General features: G+C 36.5%; 1 protein-coding gene across 1 annotated transcript in view; it reads right to left on the bottom strand.

Moving 5' to 3' along the window:
* SLC35F2 (solute carrier family 35 member F2) overlaps positions 1-21449 on the bottom strand; it is a 63104-nt gene that overhangs the window by 15736 nt on the left and 25919 nt on the right. Inside the window, exons 2-5 of the mRNA XM_072611197.1 lie at positions 8363-8538; positions 7146-7273; positions 1773-1932; positions 30-186 (exon numbers count right to left, since the gene is read on the bottom strand). Of these exons, the coding sequence (XP_072467298.1) occupies positions 30-186; positions 1773-1932; positions 7146-7273; positions 8363-8538 (621 nt within the window). The remainder of the gene's footprint in view (positions 1-29; positions 187-1772; positions 1933-7145; positions 7274-8362; positions 8539-21449) is intronic.

Here is a 21449-nt window from a genome sequence, read left to right as displayed (position 1 = left end):
TAGTATAAAGGAAAACAATAGAACCTTACAGCTGGAGACCGCTGATCAAAGTCCCAAACAAGCCCACCATTCCTAGAAACTCTACTTGGCTCAGTTTCTTCACAATGTACTCTTCACACACATTAGAAACGGCATAGAGAGAAGCTCCAAGAAGAACCAAGACATCACCAATCAACACATTACTTCCTGTATGAGAAGGGGAAAAAATTAATCCATAATAAAAGGACCTCACTATTAATATTTCTACCTGGGGCAGAATGGGAGAGTGGTAGGGAAATGGGAATAAGGATGAGCCAGTTGCCTGTTGTTCATTATCACGGTAGGGATAAGGAATGGACTTGTGATTTTATTGGCGTAACTCCTAGATGGGAATTCCTTATGCCAGTGAAGGTCAGCACCTTCTCTGCATCTTATGAGTCTTAGAGAGCTTTCTGGTTCACTGAGAGGTTCAATTACTCACTCAGGGTCACCTACCCAGTAAGTATCACAGGCAGGTTTTCTGGTCTGCCATGCTGCCTGTCCACCACTGCTGTGAATACCATTAGACGCTTCGGAAGATGGACCACAAGTTTTTAAAGGTTGAAAGCCTATGGCATGTAAGGCTACAGCTTGAAGGATGATGCTATCTGTGGTGATCTACGACTTTTTCTTAATATTTCTTCCTGCCTCAGACTTTTTTTACTCATCAGGAAGATGAGATTCAATCTAGAATACCCAAAAAGGTCAGGTTTTTGAAGAATTATGGCATCACCAAACAACAGATAGATCATAACAATTTCAAAAAAAAAAAACCACAGAAGGAAGTATTTTTCAATACTTTTCTGTTTTAACCCCAAGGGGATGGTATGGCAGGGAGGATAAGAGGGGTGTATAAGTAAGATGCACACTCTGACTGAGCTTCATTTTTCACCTGAATTTTGAGACATTGGCAGCTTTATATCTGCAATAAAATCTAAAAAGTAGGTCACCCAATGATTACATATTACCTTTTTTTAAAAAATTATTTATTTTATTTTTAATTTGTGGAATAAAACAAGCATTTCCATAATACAGAATAATAAAAAAAGGTAATTGCACATGAAACTGCAAATCTCTTAGGTACAACTTGTTATTCCTTTTAAATATATAAAAAAGCTGTTGCATAAATATCTTTTTTATATTACCTTTTAAAATAAAAAAAATTCATAGCAAACTCAGACTCTTCCACACATATTCAGGAAATTAATTCAAATTGTGGAGCTTCAAGAAGAGGAGGATTAATACAAACAAATGAAGAGAAATAATGAAGACTGCTCTTTCCCAAAGCAGGAAATACTTGTTAAGGAAAAGATGTAATGTCAAAAAAGAGATAAAGGGACTATCTATGGGCACTTAAACATTTAGAATTTGTACAGCACTAGGAGAAACTGTAGAAATCATTTTGTCCCATCTCTGCATTATACAGATGAAAAAACTGAGGGATGAAGAGACCTGTCCAAGACCTCAGATGGCTAATATCCTGACGGGCATCCAGATCTCTTGATTCCCAGTCCAGGGCTTTTTCCACAGCATCACCCTATTGACCATATTCCTTTGTTATTAAATTAAAGAAATTATGTATTTCTCTCAACTTTTTCCAAAAACAGGTTGGCAATATAAAGTAGGAGAAAGTCAGCTTGAAATTTTAAATTTACCCAAGAAGTCTATCTGACATCTTAATGTGCCTTAATTATAATTATTTTAAGTTAAAATGCCTATGAGGCAATGCCTGGGACCTAGACAGAAAATCTTACCTGAGTTGTTATCTCTCCCAGCTAGGATGTCAGCACCAACCATTGTTCCTACTCCCAAAAGACAGACTGCTACCGCAATAAAGTGGATCACTCTGTATCTTGCATGAAGAACAAACCATGAAAGGGCCATCAGAACTGGAATCCCAAAGCAGTCCAAAAGCTGTCCACACAGAGAGGAACAATCCACTGTTAAACTAGCCTGGGCCAGAGCTAGGGGAGGGATCTGATACAAGGATGGCCAACAACAATCCATGAGCTTACCCAAGAGTCCACAACAGCTAATGGTCCCATTGACTCTCTCTCATTCTACACTGACACTGGCAGGTCCATGATCAGAACAACTCACATTTCTATGGCCTTTTAGGGTTTTCTTTTTGAAGTTTTGTTGAATGCCTTTTGTTTTTAAAGCATAATTATTTCCAGATATGCTACCTTCACAGAGATAGTGAGAGGCTGCTAGGTGATACAATGGATAGAGCTCTGGACCTGGAGTCAGGAAAACTTGGGTTCAAACCCAACCTCAGGTACTGATGAACTAGATAACCCTGGACAAGCCATTTAATTTGTTTACTTCCATTTCCTCAACTTTAAGATGGGGATAAGACCTACCTCCTAGGATCGTTGTGCAGATCCAATTAGAAAATATTTATAAAACATTTCACCTGTTTTATTTCACCAGCTTTCACCTGCACCACACTGTCTGTGTGATCCTGATCAAGTCACTTAACCTGTTTGCCTCAGTTTTCTCAACTGTAAAATGAGGATAAGACTAGCACCTATTACACAGGGTTGTTATAAGGATCAAATGAGATAATTATTTGTAAAAGCATTGGCACTATACAAATGCTTATTACTTTCCCCTTTGCCTTTTAGCAAGCCTTTTCTTTTAACAAAGAAAAATAGCTAAGCAATGCCAAGTGACATAGTGTACATAATTAAAATACCACCAAAGCTGTTGATTTTCCAAAGAAAGGGGGGAAGTGCATTAAGGTCTCTCCTCTAGTGCCAAGATTGGTCATTATGGCTGAAGATCACTAGTTTCACTTTTGTGTTCTTTACCTTTATAAATGTGGTACTCATTGTATATGTCAGTTTCCTGGTTCTGCCTACTCTACTCTGCATCATACAAGTATTTCCACACTTCTCTAAATTCCTCATATGGATCAATTTTTATGGGTGACCCTTTAAGTTGATCAAGTACTTTCCTCATAACAACCCCCCAAAAGTAGAGAGTTGGAATTTTTTTCATTTTACAGATGAGGAAACTGAGGCACTGAGAGTTTAAGTGACTTGCTCATGATTACATAACTTATTAATTATATGAATTCAAATCTAGGTCTTCTGGTTCTATGTCATAGAATCATAGATACTGAGTCGAAAAGTCATCTAGTTGATCTTCCTCATTTGAAAGGAGAAAACTGAGACCCAGGGAAGTTAAGTGATTTGTCAAAGGTCACAGGGAAATAAACACCAGAGATGGGCTTTAAAGCCAAATCCTTTGATTCTAGAGTTAATTTGTTTCTATTCTGAACTTAAAAATCAACCAAAAATGAGCCATTCCATATACACAGCAGAATAAAAAAGGCGGTATTATATATGGAATTGCAAATCTCTATTATATACAGAGTGCTTTTCTTAAGTATACAGTAAGTTCAACATGCTACTTCCAAAACTATCTTGTCTGTGATTCTTTCTGGCTTCTTTTCAGCTCTCTTCTTTTCATTTCAAAAATATGTTTCAATGACACTTTTTATTTATTTGGGGAGATGTATCCCTATCCCTAGTACCCTTCCCTCTTTCCCCAATCTCCACCCTCCTATTAAGAAAAAAGAAAACCAAAACCTTTATAACAAATACGTATAGTGAAGAGAAATAAATTCCCACATACACAGTGTTTTAAAATATACGTCTTATTCTGCACCCTAGCATCTCTATCAGGAAGTAGATGGCTTCATTATCAATCCTCTGGATAAATTGTTGATTATTGCAATAATCCAAGCACTTAAGTCTTTCAAAGTTGTTGTTTTTACAACGTTGGTGCTATTTGATAAATTATCCTCCTGTTCAATTCATTCTGAACCAATTCATACATACCTTTCTAGGTCAGTCGGAAACCATTCCTTTTATTATCTTTTACAGTACAACAACATTCCACTATATTAATATACCATAATTTGTTTAGTCATTCCCTAACTGATGGGCACCCCTTTTGTTTCCAGTTCTTTGATATAAGAAAGCTGCTACAAATAGGGTTGTACATAAGGTCCTTTTCCACTTTCTTGGATCTCTCTAGAGCATAGGCCTAGTAGTGGTATCATAGTTTCAAACTGTTTTTCCAGAATGGCTAGACCAAGTCGCCATTCCAAATTGGCCGGACCAATAATGCACTGGTGTACCTATTTTCCCACAGCTCCCTCCAACATGTCATTTTCATTTTTTTGTAATCTTTGCTAATCTGGTGAATTCAAAGTAGAACCTCAGAGTTATTTTAACTTGTATTTCTCTAATTATTAGCGACTTGACACTGACAAGGAATCTCCCCCTCTCCCATCCCCCCATAATAGTTAAATAGTTCAGGATTAATAATCCTTTGACTGATATTGAACAGGATTATTACTTTCCCTGCCCCCAATTAAGCACTTTTGAACCAACCCGGTGGAAAGGTCAATGTAGCTTAGCAGTGATAACATGTACAATACTGTAGCCTAGAGCTGACTTGCAAGAGGAACCTTTTATGTGAACTTTTACTTTCATTCCTGGGTCTTAGATATGCATTTATTTGTGATCTAATAGTTGTACGTCAATCTATACTTATATTATATTCTTCTGTCTGTAAATACTGAGATGCTGGCACGCTAATAATGTTACTGGAAAAATTGTTGATGAGGAAGTCAGAATTTTCCAGGCATCAGCAATTTCCTTTCTTCCTTCAAACCAACTGGTAGTTGCCTTTCCCCATTCTATTCTCCAACTGCACTAAGAAAAAATACTAAATTCAATTAATTCTAAAAACCTTAAGGGCAGAGGCTATGCCTTATATTTCTTCTATATTCAATAATTCATTCATTACCTCCTATGTACAGAGAATTGTGCTAGTTCCTGGGGGAGATAAGTTTCCCTAAGGCATTGTCCCTGCCTTAGAGAATTAATACTCCAATAAGTTCCAAGATCTCCACATCCTGAACCCCAGACAGTATTGAGCTCGATAAATACTTCTTAGTTGGTGGCTGAGATCCTTTGAGTCTCTCTATTTTGGTGTAAGCCCTGGAGGAAGACCTACAAACAAAAATTGCCCAAGCTTATTCTTTTCAAATGGATTTATTAATTTTTATATTGAAGACCTAACGTCTCTATTTCAAAATTAAGTACTATCTTTGGTATGGAACAGTACTGAATATGGACCAATGAAAGATATTAAGATGGTGGAAAGAGTCTCAAATGTGAAACAGTACTGTTACCAAAAGGAAAAAATAATTCTATAGAACCATAGCAAACAAAACTTCTAAAACGCTGACCTTTTTCCTCTTGTCTCTAGAAAATGGCAATATTTTCCTCTAAATTCATCATTTCACTTCTAACCATACACATTAACCGGGAATGCTAGTTTCCAAAACTCTCTCCAAAAAACAAAAAGCATAGAGATAAGGATTGGGCCAGTGATTAGCATAGGAGCCTCCCAGGGGAGAAAATTTCCTTTACCAATGCAAGTCAGGCAGCACCATACCTGCAACTTGTAGAACCTAGAAGAATTAAATGACCTGCTCAGGGCCATGCTGCCAAAATGGGTCAGACATGGAAATCGAAGGAAGGAAGGGAGGGAGGGAGGGAAGAAGGAAGAAGGAAGGAAGGAAGGAAGGAAGGAAGGAAGGAAGGAAGGAAGGAAGGAAGGAAGGAAGGAAGGAAGGAGGAAAGAAAAAGAGAAAGTAAGGAAAAAAGAAAATGAAGGAAGGAGAGAAGGAAGGAAGGAAAGAAGGAAGACCAATTATAGTGGTGGACCTGGAATCAGGAGGATCTGGTTTCAGATCTGGCCTCTGATATTTAATGGCTACATGATCCTGGACAGGTTATTTAGCAGCTTTGTCTAGAAACACCCTAGTAAATAAATTGGGATCTGCAAGTGGTTAAAAAAAAAGTCTGTGGGAAGAGGGAGGGAGAGAATTTAGAACTCAAATTGTTTTTTAATTATTGTTAAAATTTTTTACATGTAATTGGGAAATAGTGGATGAAATATATTTTTTTTAATGTGAAAGTCTATAACATTTTTAAAAAGGAATTGGACTAGTTCTGTTTGGCTCTAGAAGGCAAAACTAGGATGAATGGGTGGAAATTATAGGGAACACATATTTTGACTCAACATTAGGAAAAAATTTCCTACGAATAAAAACTGTGAAAAATGAAGGGGGCTTCCTGGGGTAGTATTGGGTTTCTCTTGACTGGAGGTTTTCAAGTAAAGCTTTGTGATCACTTATTAGATATGCAAATCTTAACACAACATATAAACGTTAACTATAATTACTGTTGTTATGGTAGAATTTAGCTCTAGCTCTGGTTTGGTGGTGGTGTTTTTTTTAAATTGACTTTCCCTAGTCACTTCAGTCTATACTGAAAACCCCCTTCACTGACTTCTCATGGGGATAAGTTGAAAGGGAATAAGCATTTCAGTGCCAGTGTACCAGGCCCTGAGATAAGCACTTTACAAATACTATGTCATTTGTGTCAGCTTTGGTACATTTATTCATAAACTCTCACTATGTGGAGACTTCAGATACAAAAAGCATCCAAATTTCAAAACAGGTCCTTGTCCAAAAAGTCATTTCTAAATTAGTTGTTTGAAACCTAGAATGCATTTGCCCATAGAAGAAATGTTATAAATGATGGGTAGCTTTCCAGACTGTCCCACAGGGGGCTATTGGCTTGACTCGATGAAGAATTAGTCTTTGAACACAAGAAACTCTGACTACTTCTTCCATCCTACTTTCAAATCTCTATCCAGCCTGTAGAGCAGGATCTATGGAATCTTTTCGCTTTCTCTATGTTGTATGTGAACATTCAGGAAAACAGTTGTTCTCATCACCACAGCATTCTGCACTAGTCAAATGTTTATGGTTGTTTGGGTTGAAGGTGCAGGAATGAGCTCTAGTGTTAACAATTTTGTCACTGATTAGCGTGAACACATTTTCACTAATTCCTGGAAACATTACTCATGATAGCATATGCTCCGTGAAAAACTGACAGTATTCACCTATATATAGGGTTTGTTTGGGATTTCTTTCCCCCAATGAGCAGGTGCCAACCCAGTCCTGTCACTGACGCTAAATGTAATGATTCACTTGAAGTTGTAAAATCTAAAATGAACAAGGAGATTCATCTCACCTGGACGCTCGTGAGGGTAGTATACTGGTAAGCTCTGACGATCAAGTAATTCGCCTCCACATCAGCTAAGCCCAAGAAGATGTACTTCCACCATTTTCCTTTCAGGATGTGCAAAAGGTTCTCATTGCCTCATCAGAGAAAGATTTGGCACACATATTAATCATAAATAAAACAGATTTCTTTAGCTAATAGTGTAAAATCAAAAACTATCTATTTCTTCCTTTGCTATGGTTCTTGAGTATATCATCCCTTCCCATTTTCACTCTAGTTCAAATCCTTATTAAAGTCTTACCTCTCAGCTAGAGTGCTGTAATAGCCTCCTAACTTCTCTCTATATGGCTATGAGATTCTTAACCTGGGTTCATGAACTTGTTTTGATAAGATTTTAATAATTGTACTTGAATATCATTGGTTTCCTTTGGAATCCTGAGTGTTTTACTTTGTGCATTTAAAAACCTTCTTCTGAGAGAAAGGTATCACCAGAAGAGGTTGATGACATAAAAAAAATGTTAAGAACTGCTATCCTAGGTCAAACCCTGAACCTCATAACCTTTCACCTGTACAACTTAAATAGCTTCCTATTCACTCTCCATGTTTCGAGCACCTTTTCCCTGGACCCATCCTACATACTACTACCATGGTAATCTTTGTAGAGCACATTTAGTTCATGTTATTCTCCAAATCAAAAATTCTAATGGTTCCTCATCATCTTAGCACGGCATTTAAGGAGTTTATCCCAGCCTGCCTTTCTAGCCTTTTTTCTCTTTCATGCATCTCCCACCTCGGCCAAACTTTGGACTTTTGCTCACACTTTTCCCTTTGCCTTAAAATTCTCTTCCCTCTCATCTCTCAGTATCATTTGAAATAGTATCTATTATTCAATATCTAGATCAAATGCCAAATCTCCCATGAAAGTTTCCCTGATCTCACAAAAAGAATTCCTTTCTCCTCCATATTTTCGTAATAACTGGAAAATTCAAGCCATGTTCAAGAAATGGAGAAAAGTATGGCTTGACTAAACGTACAGTATTTGAAGGTGAGGAGTAGTAGCTATGCTTGGAAAAGTAGTTGGAGCTAGATTGTAAAGGGTGCTGAATGCCAGTTAAAGGAGTTTAGGCTTTAGGTGATGGGGAGCCACTAAAAGGCTCTGATGGGGCAAGGAAAGAGGGGCAGCAGGAAAGTAGTCAAGGACAGAAGATATAGCCTGTTTTACATACCTGGTCGAAAAGCCAACATTGTTGTGTAAATAAAAAACAGTAAACAATAGTTGATAAAACTTTGAAGCATAGGAGTGTTCACTTTGTACTTGTCTGCCAAATACTGGCTGGTGACAGCTGTCCCACAGATACACAAGGACAACATTTGGCCTAGAGCAATGGTTTTCAAGATGTTCCTGAAAATGAAAAAATAAAACAATATTAATTTGCCACAAGCTAACAGCTTAAGAAAATTAACATTCTATTTTAAGCACACAAAGTCTAATATTTCTAAGTGTGCACGTATGCACACACATGTACAGATGATAGATAATAGCCAGCTGTTCTCCTATTTCTCAGAATTCTGCTTTTTGCCCGCTTTCCCCATCTCTAAGATAGACACTTCCCAAGCACTTTAACTGTCCATTTTTAATAGTTTTTCTCTGGCACACTGCAATTTTTAAAAATAAGATAGAATTTGGATCAAAATCATCTTGTGGAATTCCTAAAAGTAATCATTGGCATTTATATAGAATGTTCAAGTTTGTAAAGCTCCTTACATGCATATAGTGAACATGTTATACACATTCATGCTCTCATTTGATTTTCTCAGCGTCCCTATGAGGTTCATTATGAATACTATGGGCACGATTGTCCCCTTTTTTATAGCTAAAGAAAATGAAATTCAGATTAAGTGATTTGCCCCTAGTCATGCAATTATTAAGTGCCAGTGTTAGTAGTTGAAACACAGGTCATCCTAATTCTAAGTCCAGAACTCTTCAATTTTGCTTTCCAGTTTTATCTCACATAGTTCCCTTTCACACATCCTACGCTCCTGTTAAACTGGACTACTCACTATTCCTTGAATTTATCCTGCTCTTCCCATATTCCTTACAGTCTAAACTTATATCATCTCTTACTCCAAAAATGTATACTCCCAAACTTCACACTCCAGTGTCTGCCTGTTTAAATCCATTCATTCAAGACTCAGATCAAATGCTACCTTCCTCAGCCATGTCTCTTTCCCCTTCAGTTTCTCCTCCACTACCAATACACACACACACACACACACACACACACACACACACACACACACACACACACACACTGCAATTGAGGGTTATCTGTCTCCCAATATCTTAAAGTATCCTATACCTGTCCTATGCACATATTCCCTCTCATATTTTCATTATTTGTTTATATATCTTAAGTAGAAAATAAGTTCCTTGAAGATAGAGACCACCAAAGATTGATCTTTGAAAATGTATTGCCTTGCATCTAGCAAGTGCTTGAACTTGATTGATGAGTTTTTTTAAGTTTAAATAAACTACATTCTATTAAAGTCACTCTTTGTGTGGCAAAGATACCACAAAAGGCTTTCACTACACACAACATGATGCTGCACAGTATCATTTGCATTCGTCTATAGCTTGATCTTTTTCCAAATCTAAGTACATAGCCCATTTGTTTTTCAGCAAAAATGGCAGTTTGACCATAGACTAAGAACAACTCAAATTGATGTCTGAGAGAATATAAATACTGTATTCTGCTGGGCAACATTTTGTCTTGAAAATATTCCTCGTTGGTTTTTTCCCTTTTTTTCCTTCTTGAGCCATTATATCAAAAAAGCTAGCATAGCCTCATTGAGGAAAAACATGCATATTCTTCATCTTTAAAAAAAATTTATCTCATACCAATGAAAGAAGGCAACTTTTACATTGAATATAAATTAACCTTATCTGTGGATTAATTCATCTATTAATACTATTTACCTTAGAATCTCTCATAAATGCTCTATATACTCACTTTTTGCTCTAACAAGTTTTTTCAGTTCTTCCAATATTTTTGAAGGATTCAAAAAACTTTGAGTCTAAGTCATCTCAAGGAAATAGTCATTTCAATGAGAAATAACAATCTTTCACTATACATAGCATCCTATTTGGAATGATTACTTTAAAAATACCAGTTCTATGATATCTAAGACAATTTTGTCACTCACAAAGAAACACATCCAATTTAATAATTTCTAAAATCTTACCTCTTCTGGTAATGCTAACTTAATTAAGCCTTTTCAAAAGTTAGCCAATATTTTGAAGCTCCTTGTATGTACCCAGAATTGTTCTAGATCAGGGGTCTTTTTTTTCCTTCTTTTTTTTAAACTGCATCTCCCTATCTCACTCAAGTCAGAATTATAGTGGCCACGCACAGGCCTGATTCCATTGTTAATCAATCAGCACAGAGTCTTTGACCTGCTCTACTCACAACTTAGACCAATTTGCCCCTCCTGAGGCAGCCTGGTAGCTCCCAACTCCCACTGACTGACTAGGTATTGGACTTATTATAGACACTAGGCCTTAACCCACTGTAGCTCAGAACTCTTGATCTTAAGCAATCCACCACCCTCAGCTTTCCCAATAGCAGAGACTCCAGGCCATGTGCCACCAAGATCAGCTAGGCCAGTGGTTCTTAACCTATCTTGTGTCATGGATCCCTTTGGAAATTTTGTGGGGCCTTTGGACCCCTTTTCAGAACAATGTTGTTTTGCCTATCTTTAAAATGTAAAGTAGATGTTAAAGTTTAGAGGGGACTGAAAAGAGATGTAATTTTTTTCCCATTCAATTTCACAGACCCCAGATAAACAGATCCACATACACTTTGGAGGTCTGTGTACCCCAGGTTAGAAACCCCATTCTAAGCATATGTCTTTAATATATGCCAAAAGATAGTATTTAAACAGGCTTCTACAGAAACAATCTGTAAAGTTTGCTGTTCCTTTACGTACTTGGATTTCCAAGGAGACTACTTATGAAGCTGTTTGCGTCACATTGTTTGAATGTGATACTGATATACCCAAAACAGTAAAAGACTCAGAGAAAGACCTTCAAAGCAACAGCAGCTAAAACTTCTAGGGAGATTTTATAACAGGACATGAACAAGAATCATACCAGACTAAAAGGCATGAATGGGTTGTAATAAATACTAATCAAGTGAATATCCATACTGCTGTAATCTCAGATCTATTCAAGTTCTATAACCAGGTAAGCAGCCCACAGGTAACAAGAGCTCCTAAGTTATGGCACCATGATCCAAGTAAAGGTACGGTTAACTAACTGAAAGAATTCAATCTGAAGATATGCTGGTAAATGTTTAATAACTGGCTCTTTTATATATATATGCATGCACCTACAGATACATATATGTGTACATACATATACACATTTTAAGTTTAATTTGCATTATTAACATTTACCCCACCACTTTCTTAAGTCTAAACAATCAACATAATAATAAATCAAGCCTTAATTTGTAGCTTTTACTGCTTTCTAAGTGTGTAGATGCTCACACTGAAAATTTAACAAATGGCTCTCTGTCAGCTGGCTCCAGCATGCACAGATCATGGTCTAATCATAGGATTTTGAGCAGTTGGAATCTCAGAGCTCATCTGGTCTAACTCCATTTTTTACAGATAATAAAAATACACTTTTCCTATAAAATAGAATTCTCTAAGTTCACAAGAGTATAAAAAGTACTAATGCCTCTACTATCTCTCTCTCTATATATCTACAGACATATCTTTACAGCTAAATATGTGTGTGTATAAAAAACACCTGAATTTCAAAATCTGGAGACTTTCAAGAGCAAAACTTTCCTCACTGAAGAGAATGTTAACTCAGAGACAGAGTTGATGCTAGAGCTTTCAAGAAAAGGGACATTCTTCCTTCTTCTGCTGAAAAAAGACATATGTGCTTCCAGATTGTCTTCACGTCAACCTGTGACACCACAGAATACTTTTTCTCCTCTACCCCAATGTCTTTCTCACACTGGCAATTCCTCCACCCCTGCTACCTTCTCCTCCTACTAGTAAGACTCTCCATTTGAGGAAGTATACGGGCTATTCATGCTCAGCTCTGACTCTGCTTAGCTCCTGTCTCTCAGGATTAATTTTCCACTTTGTCCCCATGTGAGTAATTTCTTCCATATTCCTCTAGCTTTTTGGCTCCCTGTTGTCATCCCCTACTATAATACAGTCATTGATGGCAAGGAATGTCTTTCTTTTGCCTGTATTTGTATTCCCTGCATTTCGCTTAGTGCCTCCAACAGTAAGTACTTAATAAATTGTTCTATCTATTCATCTGTCTTTAGGCAGAGACCCATGGAGAAAGAGAACAGGCACTGGAAGACAGAAATATAGCGTGAAAGCAGCTCCTCAGCATGTCCTTCTTTTCCAGATTGCCTTCCTAGGGATTTTGGAGAACTTTTCCTTAGGGAAAATTGGAACCTTAATTTCTTGGTTGAGTTGAAATATCTCACTCCCATCCTCCCACTCTCATTCATTCCATGTGTTTTTTATTATATTCTAATCTATATAATTTTTCTATTTTCTGTTTCTATGGGCTTAGATAAATGGGTTTACTTGATAACTACTATTTGAAATAATCGTATGCGTCCCTTGCATTTGGTAGAAAGGGACCAAATCTGCAGATATAAGCTTAGGGTACCTCTCACTCTTTAAGGGATAGTGACAAGGTAAGAGACTTTAAGCTAAAAGAAAAAAACAAAAACTTTCCCTAGATCAGCAATATTATTAGGAGAACAGACAGAAATAATTCTAGTGTAATATACCTCTGTTTCAGAGAATACATTGACTAATCTGTGCCCTTTCTCCTGCTCCCATCCAGGAAGGAATTATAAGTAACCCTTCAAAAGGGCTATTTATGCCTTCCCACAAACCACTTTTAGAGAACCCATGTGGACATAAATAACCTACATGGGAAACATATTATATACAGTATATATATATATATATATGTGTGTGTGTGTGTGTGTGTGTGTGTGTGTGTGTGTGTGTGTGTGTGTGTATTTAGCTTATATGTACATTTATAGCACATACTTACATATTTTACATCTCCATTTTACAAACGAGGAAACTATGTTTTATGGAAGGCATAAGATCATGGATTTAGAGTTAGAAAGGACCTGAGAGGTCACTTAGTTCCACCTCCTCCTATAACATGTGAGGAAATGCGATCAAAGAGATTAAATGATTTGCCCAAGGTGACACGGGTAGAAAATGACAGAGATTGGTCTGACACTTGACTCTTCAGACTCCAAAAGTGTCGCCCTTATTACACTCATCACAGTGTTGTTTAATGTATGATTTCAAAATTCAGATCCAGGGGTGCCTGACTCCAAGTCCAGTACTCTGTCTACTACGTGTATCAGTAAGAACCTCAACATACACAGCTTCTTAGATCTGCATTTCTGAAAGGAAAGCAACTTTTAAAGGGTCAACGATCACTTTACTCAAGCACTTGTATCATTCACTTAGTTGAAGGGGAAAAATCAGCACCCTGAACTTCAAAGAAAATATAAATGGAGAAACAACGATCAACCAACAGACCAACTGTCTCACCATAAGCAATACATACCCATAGATCAACAGACAGATGCAACCGTCCGACCACACATACATAGTTACAGAGAGAGAAGCACGAACATCTGGGGGCTCCTTAGCAGCTTCCCAGAGTCTCATCTGGCCAAATACTTCCAGTGATCAAGCTCCACACTAACACCTCACCTCAGAGAATTTATACACTTTTCAGAGCCAGAGGGCATCACAACCCTTGAGAACCAACGCATTAGAAATTAACAAAAGGTGTGGGCCTCCCCAATCAAGCTTCCCTTAATGAGCAGGCCTATCAATGTGTGGGGAAGATCTTTAACTCTCTAATTAGCATTACACTATTCCATTTAGATATATAACTTAAGATCATTAAAAATAAACCTCTAGGCACCACTTTCATCAACTCTCAACTGAGTGGTCATTAACAGTTAAGGGTGATCACTAATATAATCCTGGTCTTTCCTCAAGCCTGAGCAAATTAAATTCATTTTGAATATTTCTTAATTTTGCTAGGGTTTGTCCATGACTTTAAAATGCCTAGCCAGTACCAATAAATGTACTTAACAGCTTTCTTCTATTACAACTCTTAATTATTCTAGCAAAAGAGGCCCTATCCAAGACTGCTTTCCACTAATCCTTAAAATGTCTTTAGTCACTTTCCCTACACCTGATCAGCTCTATGCTTCCTTTTTGTTGGAAGGATATGGTGTTATGGATATATGCAGTGATTCCAGAATAATAGTGAAATACAGCAAAATATTACTATCCATACAGTCAACCTGAGATTAGCTAAACTGATACACCACCACTAGCACGAGGAGGTAATATTATGGGAACTAGCTTCACACATGAAAGGTGATTTGTGTCCAATGGAGTGTGAAGAAAAAAAGTGATAATCAAGTCTACCTGGATTTCTAAGGCAATAGTCATGAGAGAAGAAGACATGGGAGAACCTAGAATCATTAGCTAGCTGTACATATGTACAATCAATGATATAAGGCAGAATATAATATATGCCACAGGAGCTGTCCACAAATTATGGACAATCAGAGGAGAGAGAAATCAAAAACCACTATAGGAGATGAAGGCAGGGATAAAAAAACCTCTTAAAGGAGGTCACATTTGAGACAAGACATGAGGGATAGGCAAACGGAGACAATATTCTACAAGGAAGAAGGAATACTAAATATGTACAGAGAACAGAGAATAGTCTAGGAGAGTACTAGTGTGGGAAAAGGCTGAAAAGAGATTGGAGAAAATATTCAAGATGCCCTCGAGCTAAGTGGCGCAGTGGATAGAGCACTGGACTTAAGAGTCAGAAAGACCTGAGTTCAAAATCTGCTTCACACTTAGTAGTAGCTGTGTGACCCTGAGTAAATCACTTAATTGCTGTCTACCTCAGTTTCCTCACCTGTAAAGTGGGGATAAAAAGTTGCACCTTCTTCCCAAGGTTATGGTGAGGATCAAATTAAATAACATTTATAGAGTCTTTGTAAATCTCAAAGCACCATATAAATGCTACTCATGATGATGATAATTTTGATGCCAGGTTTTTCCAGCAGGAGAGGGATATGATCAAAGCTGTGTTTCAAATACCCAAATTAACTACAAAGGATCTATGAAAGAAGACACTATCTGCACCCAGAGAAAGAACTAATAAATAGAAGGATGTATAGGATGGTTTTACACACACACACACACACACACACACACACACACACACACACACACACTCATACACACACTTGTGTCTGTGTGTGTAAAACCATCATATATAAATATACACACACACATACATATTTGTGTCTAATGATAGACATCTCTAGGGTGGAGAGGGGGAGGACAGAAGAAAACAGGAGAAAAACAAAGTTACATGATAACTGTGTTATATATTTAAAAGGCATAAGAAGTTATACGTAACAGATTTGCTGTTTAATGTGTAATCATCTTTTTTTCTATTCTACTATGTTATGGAAGTGCTTGCTTTATTTAAGTTCAGAATAAAATAAATTTAAAAAAAAAGAAATGAAAATTAATGTGATAAGTAGTATGTAGAATGGATTGGAGAGGTACAACAGAGGGCCACCCATATCACTATTATAATAATCTAGTCTATAAGTCCTGAAGACTTAAATTAAAGTGGTATTTGTCAATGGAAAGGAGAAAATAGAGAAGAAAGATGATATGGAAGCAGAATATATTTTATTGATCTGTTCACTGTCCTTTGAAGCTTACATTTGAGTTAATTTGCACTGAATATTTAAGATTCTTCATTACCCCTTCCCTTCACTTAATAAATGCTTGGATGCTTCCTTTCCTCTTTCTCAGTGCTACAAATCGTAGGACCCCTGCTCTCCATCATTGACTCAATAAAGCATCTATTAAATACCCACTATAAGCCGGGCTCTGGGATAGATTCTATGAAGACAAATAAAAAGTGAAATGGATAAATACTTACAAAAAGTTAAACTGCCCAGATAAACAGAAGAAGAAATAGAATACTTAAATATTTTATCTTAGAAAAAGAAATCAAGCGAGCCATCAATGAGCTTCCTAAGAAAAAAATCACCAGGACCAGGTGGATGTTTACAAGTCAATTCTAACAAACATTTAAGGAACAATTAATCCCAATATTATATAAACTATTTGAAAAAATAGGTGGAGTTCTAGCAAATTCCTTTTATGTCACAAATAGAGTTTTGATACCTAAAGAAGGGAGAACAAATACAGAGAAAGAAAACTGTAGACCAATTTCCTTAATGAATATTGATGCAAAATTTTTTAAATAAAACAAAAGCAAGGAGATTACAGCAATATATCACAAAGATGACATACTATGACTAAGTGGGATTTATACCAGGAATGCAAGGTTAGTTCAATATTAGGAAAACTGTTAGCGTAATTGACGGTCAATAACAATAACAACAAAATCCAGATGACTGCAACACTAGATACAGAAAAAGCCTCTGACAAAATATAATATCCATGCCTATTAAAAACACTAGAAAGCACAGAAATCAACGGAACCTTTGGTAAAATGGTAAGTGTTGCTTTTCAGTCATTTCCAACTGTTTATGACCTCATTTGAGATTTTCTTGGCAAAAATACTGGAGTGGTTTTTCATTTTCTTACAACTTATTTTACAGATATGGAACTGAGCCAAAGAGGGTTAAGCTACCAGGGTCCCATAGCTAGTATCTGAGACTAAATTTGAATTCAGGAAGATAAGTCTTCCTGGGTTCAGGCCCAGCACTATATCCACGGCACCACCTAGCTGCTCCAAAATGGTAAGTAGTATCTATCTAAAATGAAGAGTAAACATTATCTGTAACAGGGATAAACTTGAAGCCTTCCCAGTAAAATGGGAGTGAAGCAAGGATGTCCATTATCATCACTATCATTCACTATTATACTAGAAATACTAGCTAGAAAAAGAAATTGAAAGAATAAAAATAGGTAATGAGAAAACAAAGCCATCACTCTTTACCGATGATGGCATACTCAGAGAACCCTAGCGAATCAACAAAAAAAAAAAAACAACTGAAATGATTAACAACTTCATCAAAGTTGCAGTATATAAAATAAACCCACAGAAATCATCAGCATTTCTATATACAACCAATGAAACCCAGCAGGAAGAGATCGAAAGAGTAATTCCTTTTTAAAATAACTGCAGACAATAAAAAAATACTTAGAAGTCCACCTACCAAGACAAACTCATGGATTATATGGACACAATTAACAAAACACTTCACACAAATAAAGATAGATGTAAATTATTAGACAAATATTAATTGCCCATGGGTAGGTCAAATCAATATAATAAAAGTGACAGTTCTACCTAAGTTAACGTGTTTATTCAGTGCCATACCAATGAAACTACCAAAGAATTATTTTATATAGCTAGAAAAATAGTAACAAAACTCATCTGGAAAAACCCAAAGTCAAGAATATCAAGGGAATCAATGAAGGAAGGAAGGCTAGCAGTTCCAGATTTCAAACTAGATTACAAAGCTATAATTATGAGAACAAGATGGTATTGGCTAAGAAATAGTAGGCAGATCAGTGGAACAGGATTAGGTACACAATGCACAGTAGTAAATAACCATAATAATCTGATGTTTGATAAACCCAAAGATCTAAGCTTTAGGAGTTAGAACTCAATATCTGACAAAAAATTACCAGGAAAATTGGAAAACATTCTGGGAGAAACTAGGCATAGATCAACATCTCTCACCATATAAGGTCAAAATGGATAAATATCTTAGACATAAAGATTGATATCATTAGTTAGGGAAGCATAGAAAAATGTGTCTGTCAGATCTATGGATAAGAGAAGAGTTTGTGACCAAAAAAGAAATAGAGACGATTGCAGGAAGTAAAAAGGATAATTTTGATTACAGAAAATTAAACAGCTTTTACACAAACAAAATAAATACAGCCAAAATTAGAAAGAAAACAGAAAACTGGGGGAAATTTTTTACAGCAAATTTCTTTGATAAAGGCCTTGTTTCTCAAACATACAGGGACTTGAGTCAAATTTATAGAAATGAGAGCCATGCCCCAGTTGATAAATGGTGAAAGGATATGAACAATCAATCATATCAATATGAGTCAATATGAATCAATAATCACATGAAAAAAATGCTCTAAATCACTACTGACTAAAGAAATGCAAATTAAAACAACTCTGAGATGCCACCCCACACCTATCAGATTGGCTAATATGACAGAAAAGGAAAATGACAAATGCTAGAGGGGATGTGGAAAAATTGGGACACTAATGCACTGTTAGCAAAGTTGTGAACTGATCCAATCATTCTGATGAACAATTTAAAAAGCCCAAAGATCTATCAAACTATATCTATCCTTTGACCCAGCAATACCACTACTAAATCTGTATCCCAAATAGATCAAGGAAAAATAAAAGGACACATATATACAAAATATTTATAGCAGTTTCTTTTATAGTTATAGTATATGATTGTGATGGAATACTATTGTACTTTAAGAAATGATCAGCAAGATGGTTTCAGAAAAATCTTGGAAGACATATGAACTAATACAAAGTGAAGTGAGCAGAACCAGGAGATCACTGTGCATAATGACAGAAATACTGTGTAAGAATGATCAACTTCAAAAGACACATTGATGAAGACAATGATCCAGGATGATTCCAAAAGATCCATGAAGAAAAATGCTATTGACTTCCAAAGAGACAACTGATGAATTCTGAATGAAGACAGAAGCATAATTTTTAATGTTTCTTAATTTTATTGTTTTATTTTGTTTGTGTTTGTTTTGTTTTTTTTTTGCAACATGGATAATATGTTTTTCATGGCCTCGTGTATAGAATTGATATCACACTGCTTGCCTTGTCAATGCACGAGGAAGGGATCAGAGGGAGTAAAGAAATTTGGAACTCAAAATTTTAGAGTGTTAAAAATTTATTTACATGTAACTGGAAAATATTTAATGAAATCAATTTTTTAAAATATTTTTGGAAGTTAATTAGTGGAACTGATGAGGAGTGAAAGGAGAAGAACCAGGAGAACTTTGTACACAGCAACAACCACAACGTGCTGGGAATTTTTCTGGTAGACTCAGTCCTTCAGAGCAACGCAAGGACCTAAAAAATTCCCAGTGGACTCTTGAGGCAAAATGCCTTCCACATCCAGAGAAAGAACTATGGAATTGGATCACAGAATGAAGCAGACCATTTTCTCTTGTGTTCTGTTCTGTTTTGTTTTGGTTTTTCTCATAGTTTCTTCCATTCATTTTAATTCTTCTATGCAACATGACTAAGGTGAAAATGTATTTAATAAGAATGTATGTGTAGAACCTATATAAGACTGCACCCTGTGTCAGGAAAGGAGTGGAGAGGGAGTAGGGAAGGAGGGGGAGGGAGGGAAAAAAAATCTAAGATCTATGGAAGTGATTGTATAAAACTGATAACAAATAAAATAATTTTTAAAAAAATAAAAATTAAAAAAGTTAATTAGTGAATTTGGAGATGGCACTTGACAAAGGCTTGAGGGAACTAAGAGTTCTAAGAATTGGAAGTAAGGTTGGACAGCATTCCAGGCATGGGGATCAGTTACCTCTTTCATGCTTGGAGAAGCAGAAAATCTAAGACACTCTCACATACATCAGGCCATTTGATCAAGCAAAGTGCTTGGCCTGAGTTATGAATCCAGGCTATGAGTCCAGACCTAGAGACTGACAGGAGACTATAGACCAGAAAGTCACCTCAAATCCATGACCAAAAACTGAATTTGCTTTAGGAAAATATATTAGTCCAGATCTGGGCAGCCTTCTCTTAAGCAAGAGCACTCCCACACCAGTAGTAGGGAGAAGGGTTTTAGCATTACTTCTGTCCCATCCTTACAACTTAAGGTTTCATTGGCTCCTCTTCCATAAACAAGAGGATGGTCAGATTCTGACACTGAAGAATGAAAATCTGCTTCTAATTTAGTAATGTAATTAAATCTATTCTATCACTTTTAGTAATGGATTTTGAACTGTAAGTGCCAAATGAGTGAGAAAGGCAAGTAGGTGAATGTTTGTTCCTCACTAAAATCTCACAAAATTCCTGCAGTAAAAACAGAATTTTGTTATCCTGAGTACAATGGGGGAAGCTGTTTCATAGCCATTAACTGTAACAGTCTTGAGCTCTGGTTATATGGATGGTCACAAATGTAGCATTTAGATGAAGAGGTATAGGAATACTTTTTGGCTTCAAATCACAATGACCTCATCGATAATGGAAGAGAGAGATATAGAAGCTGTGAAATGAGAGGTAACTGAGGACAAAGGGAGAACAGACAGACTGACTCACCAAAACACCAAAAGACGTTGCAAGTAGTTTTTCTTACATGGGGTGCATTTGGGCCAGGGCCATAGGTAAACCTGCATTTATTTCAGCATAGTTCATGTTTGTTTACCTCAATCAGAAAAACACTGGTATAGTATAATAAAGCCTTCTGTTCTCTTAGGGTCGCTGGCTTAAGTAATGTGAGACTGCCCAGGGGGTATATCCTGTCATAGTTTTCAAAAGGAACTTGCACTGAAAATAAATGTGAATGGGAGGATATGGTCTCAGACCAGTATGACAAACCAGTTTCATTTTACATACAGACCAAGAGTGGTGAGGAATCCAAGAATTTTGGTGAAAGATAAAAATGAAGCAATTCTAATTGCATTAGTTTATATCAAATAGATACAGGAATGATGATTATCATTATAACATAAGAATATTAATCTAATATTTTGAAAACACTAATTTTTTAAAATGACTTTATTTCACCCTTCTTTCCAAGTCAACCTAAAGTATATTTCCTAGCCTTATCTTCCACACCCACCAAAGAATCATTTGGACTGTAATCCCTGAGATCCTGTGGCTTTCTTCAGTTTTCTTAAAATGCAGGTCTAATCTTCATTCGATAAATCCCAGTAGTTCCCAAATAGCTCCAGATCAAATACAAAATCTTGTTTGACTTTTAAAGCCCTTTAAAACCTGACTCCTTCCTACCTTTCCAATCTTTCTATGCCTTACTTCCTTTCATACTCTGCAATTCGGGGATTCAAACCATGCCGCTGGTCCTCTGAGGTAACCCTGTATCTCCCAAGTCTGATCAAAATTTTCACTGAATGTTTGCCATGCCTACAAGTCTCTCCTTCCTCAGCTCTGCTTCCCCACTGCTG

This window comes from Notamacropus eugenii, chromosome 5 (assembly GCF_028372415.1).
Source record: "Notamacropus eugenii isolate mMacEug1 chromosome 5, mMacEug1.pri_v2, whole genome shotgun sequence".
In the NCBI taxonomy this organism is placed as follows: domain Eukaryota; kingdom Metazoa; phylum Chordata; class Mammalia; order Diprotodontia; family Macropodidae; genus Notamacropus; species Notamacropus eugenii.
The sequence above is the reverse complement of the archived record's forward strand: the minus strand, read 5'-3'. Positions and strand labels throughout refer to the sequence as shown.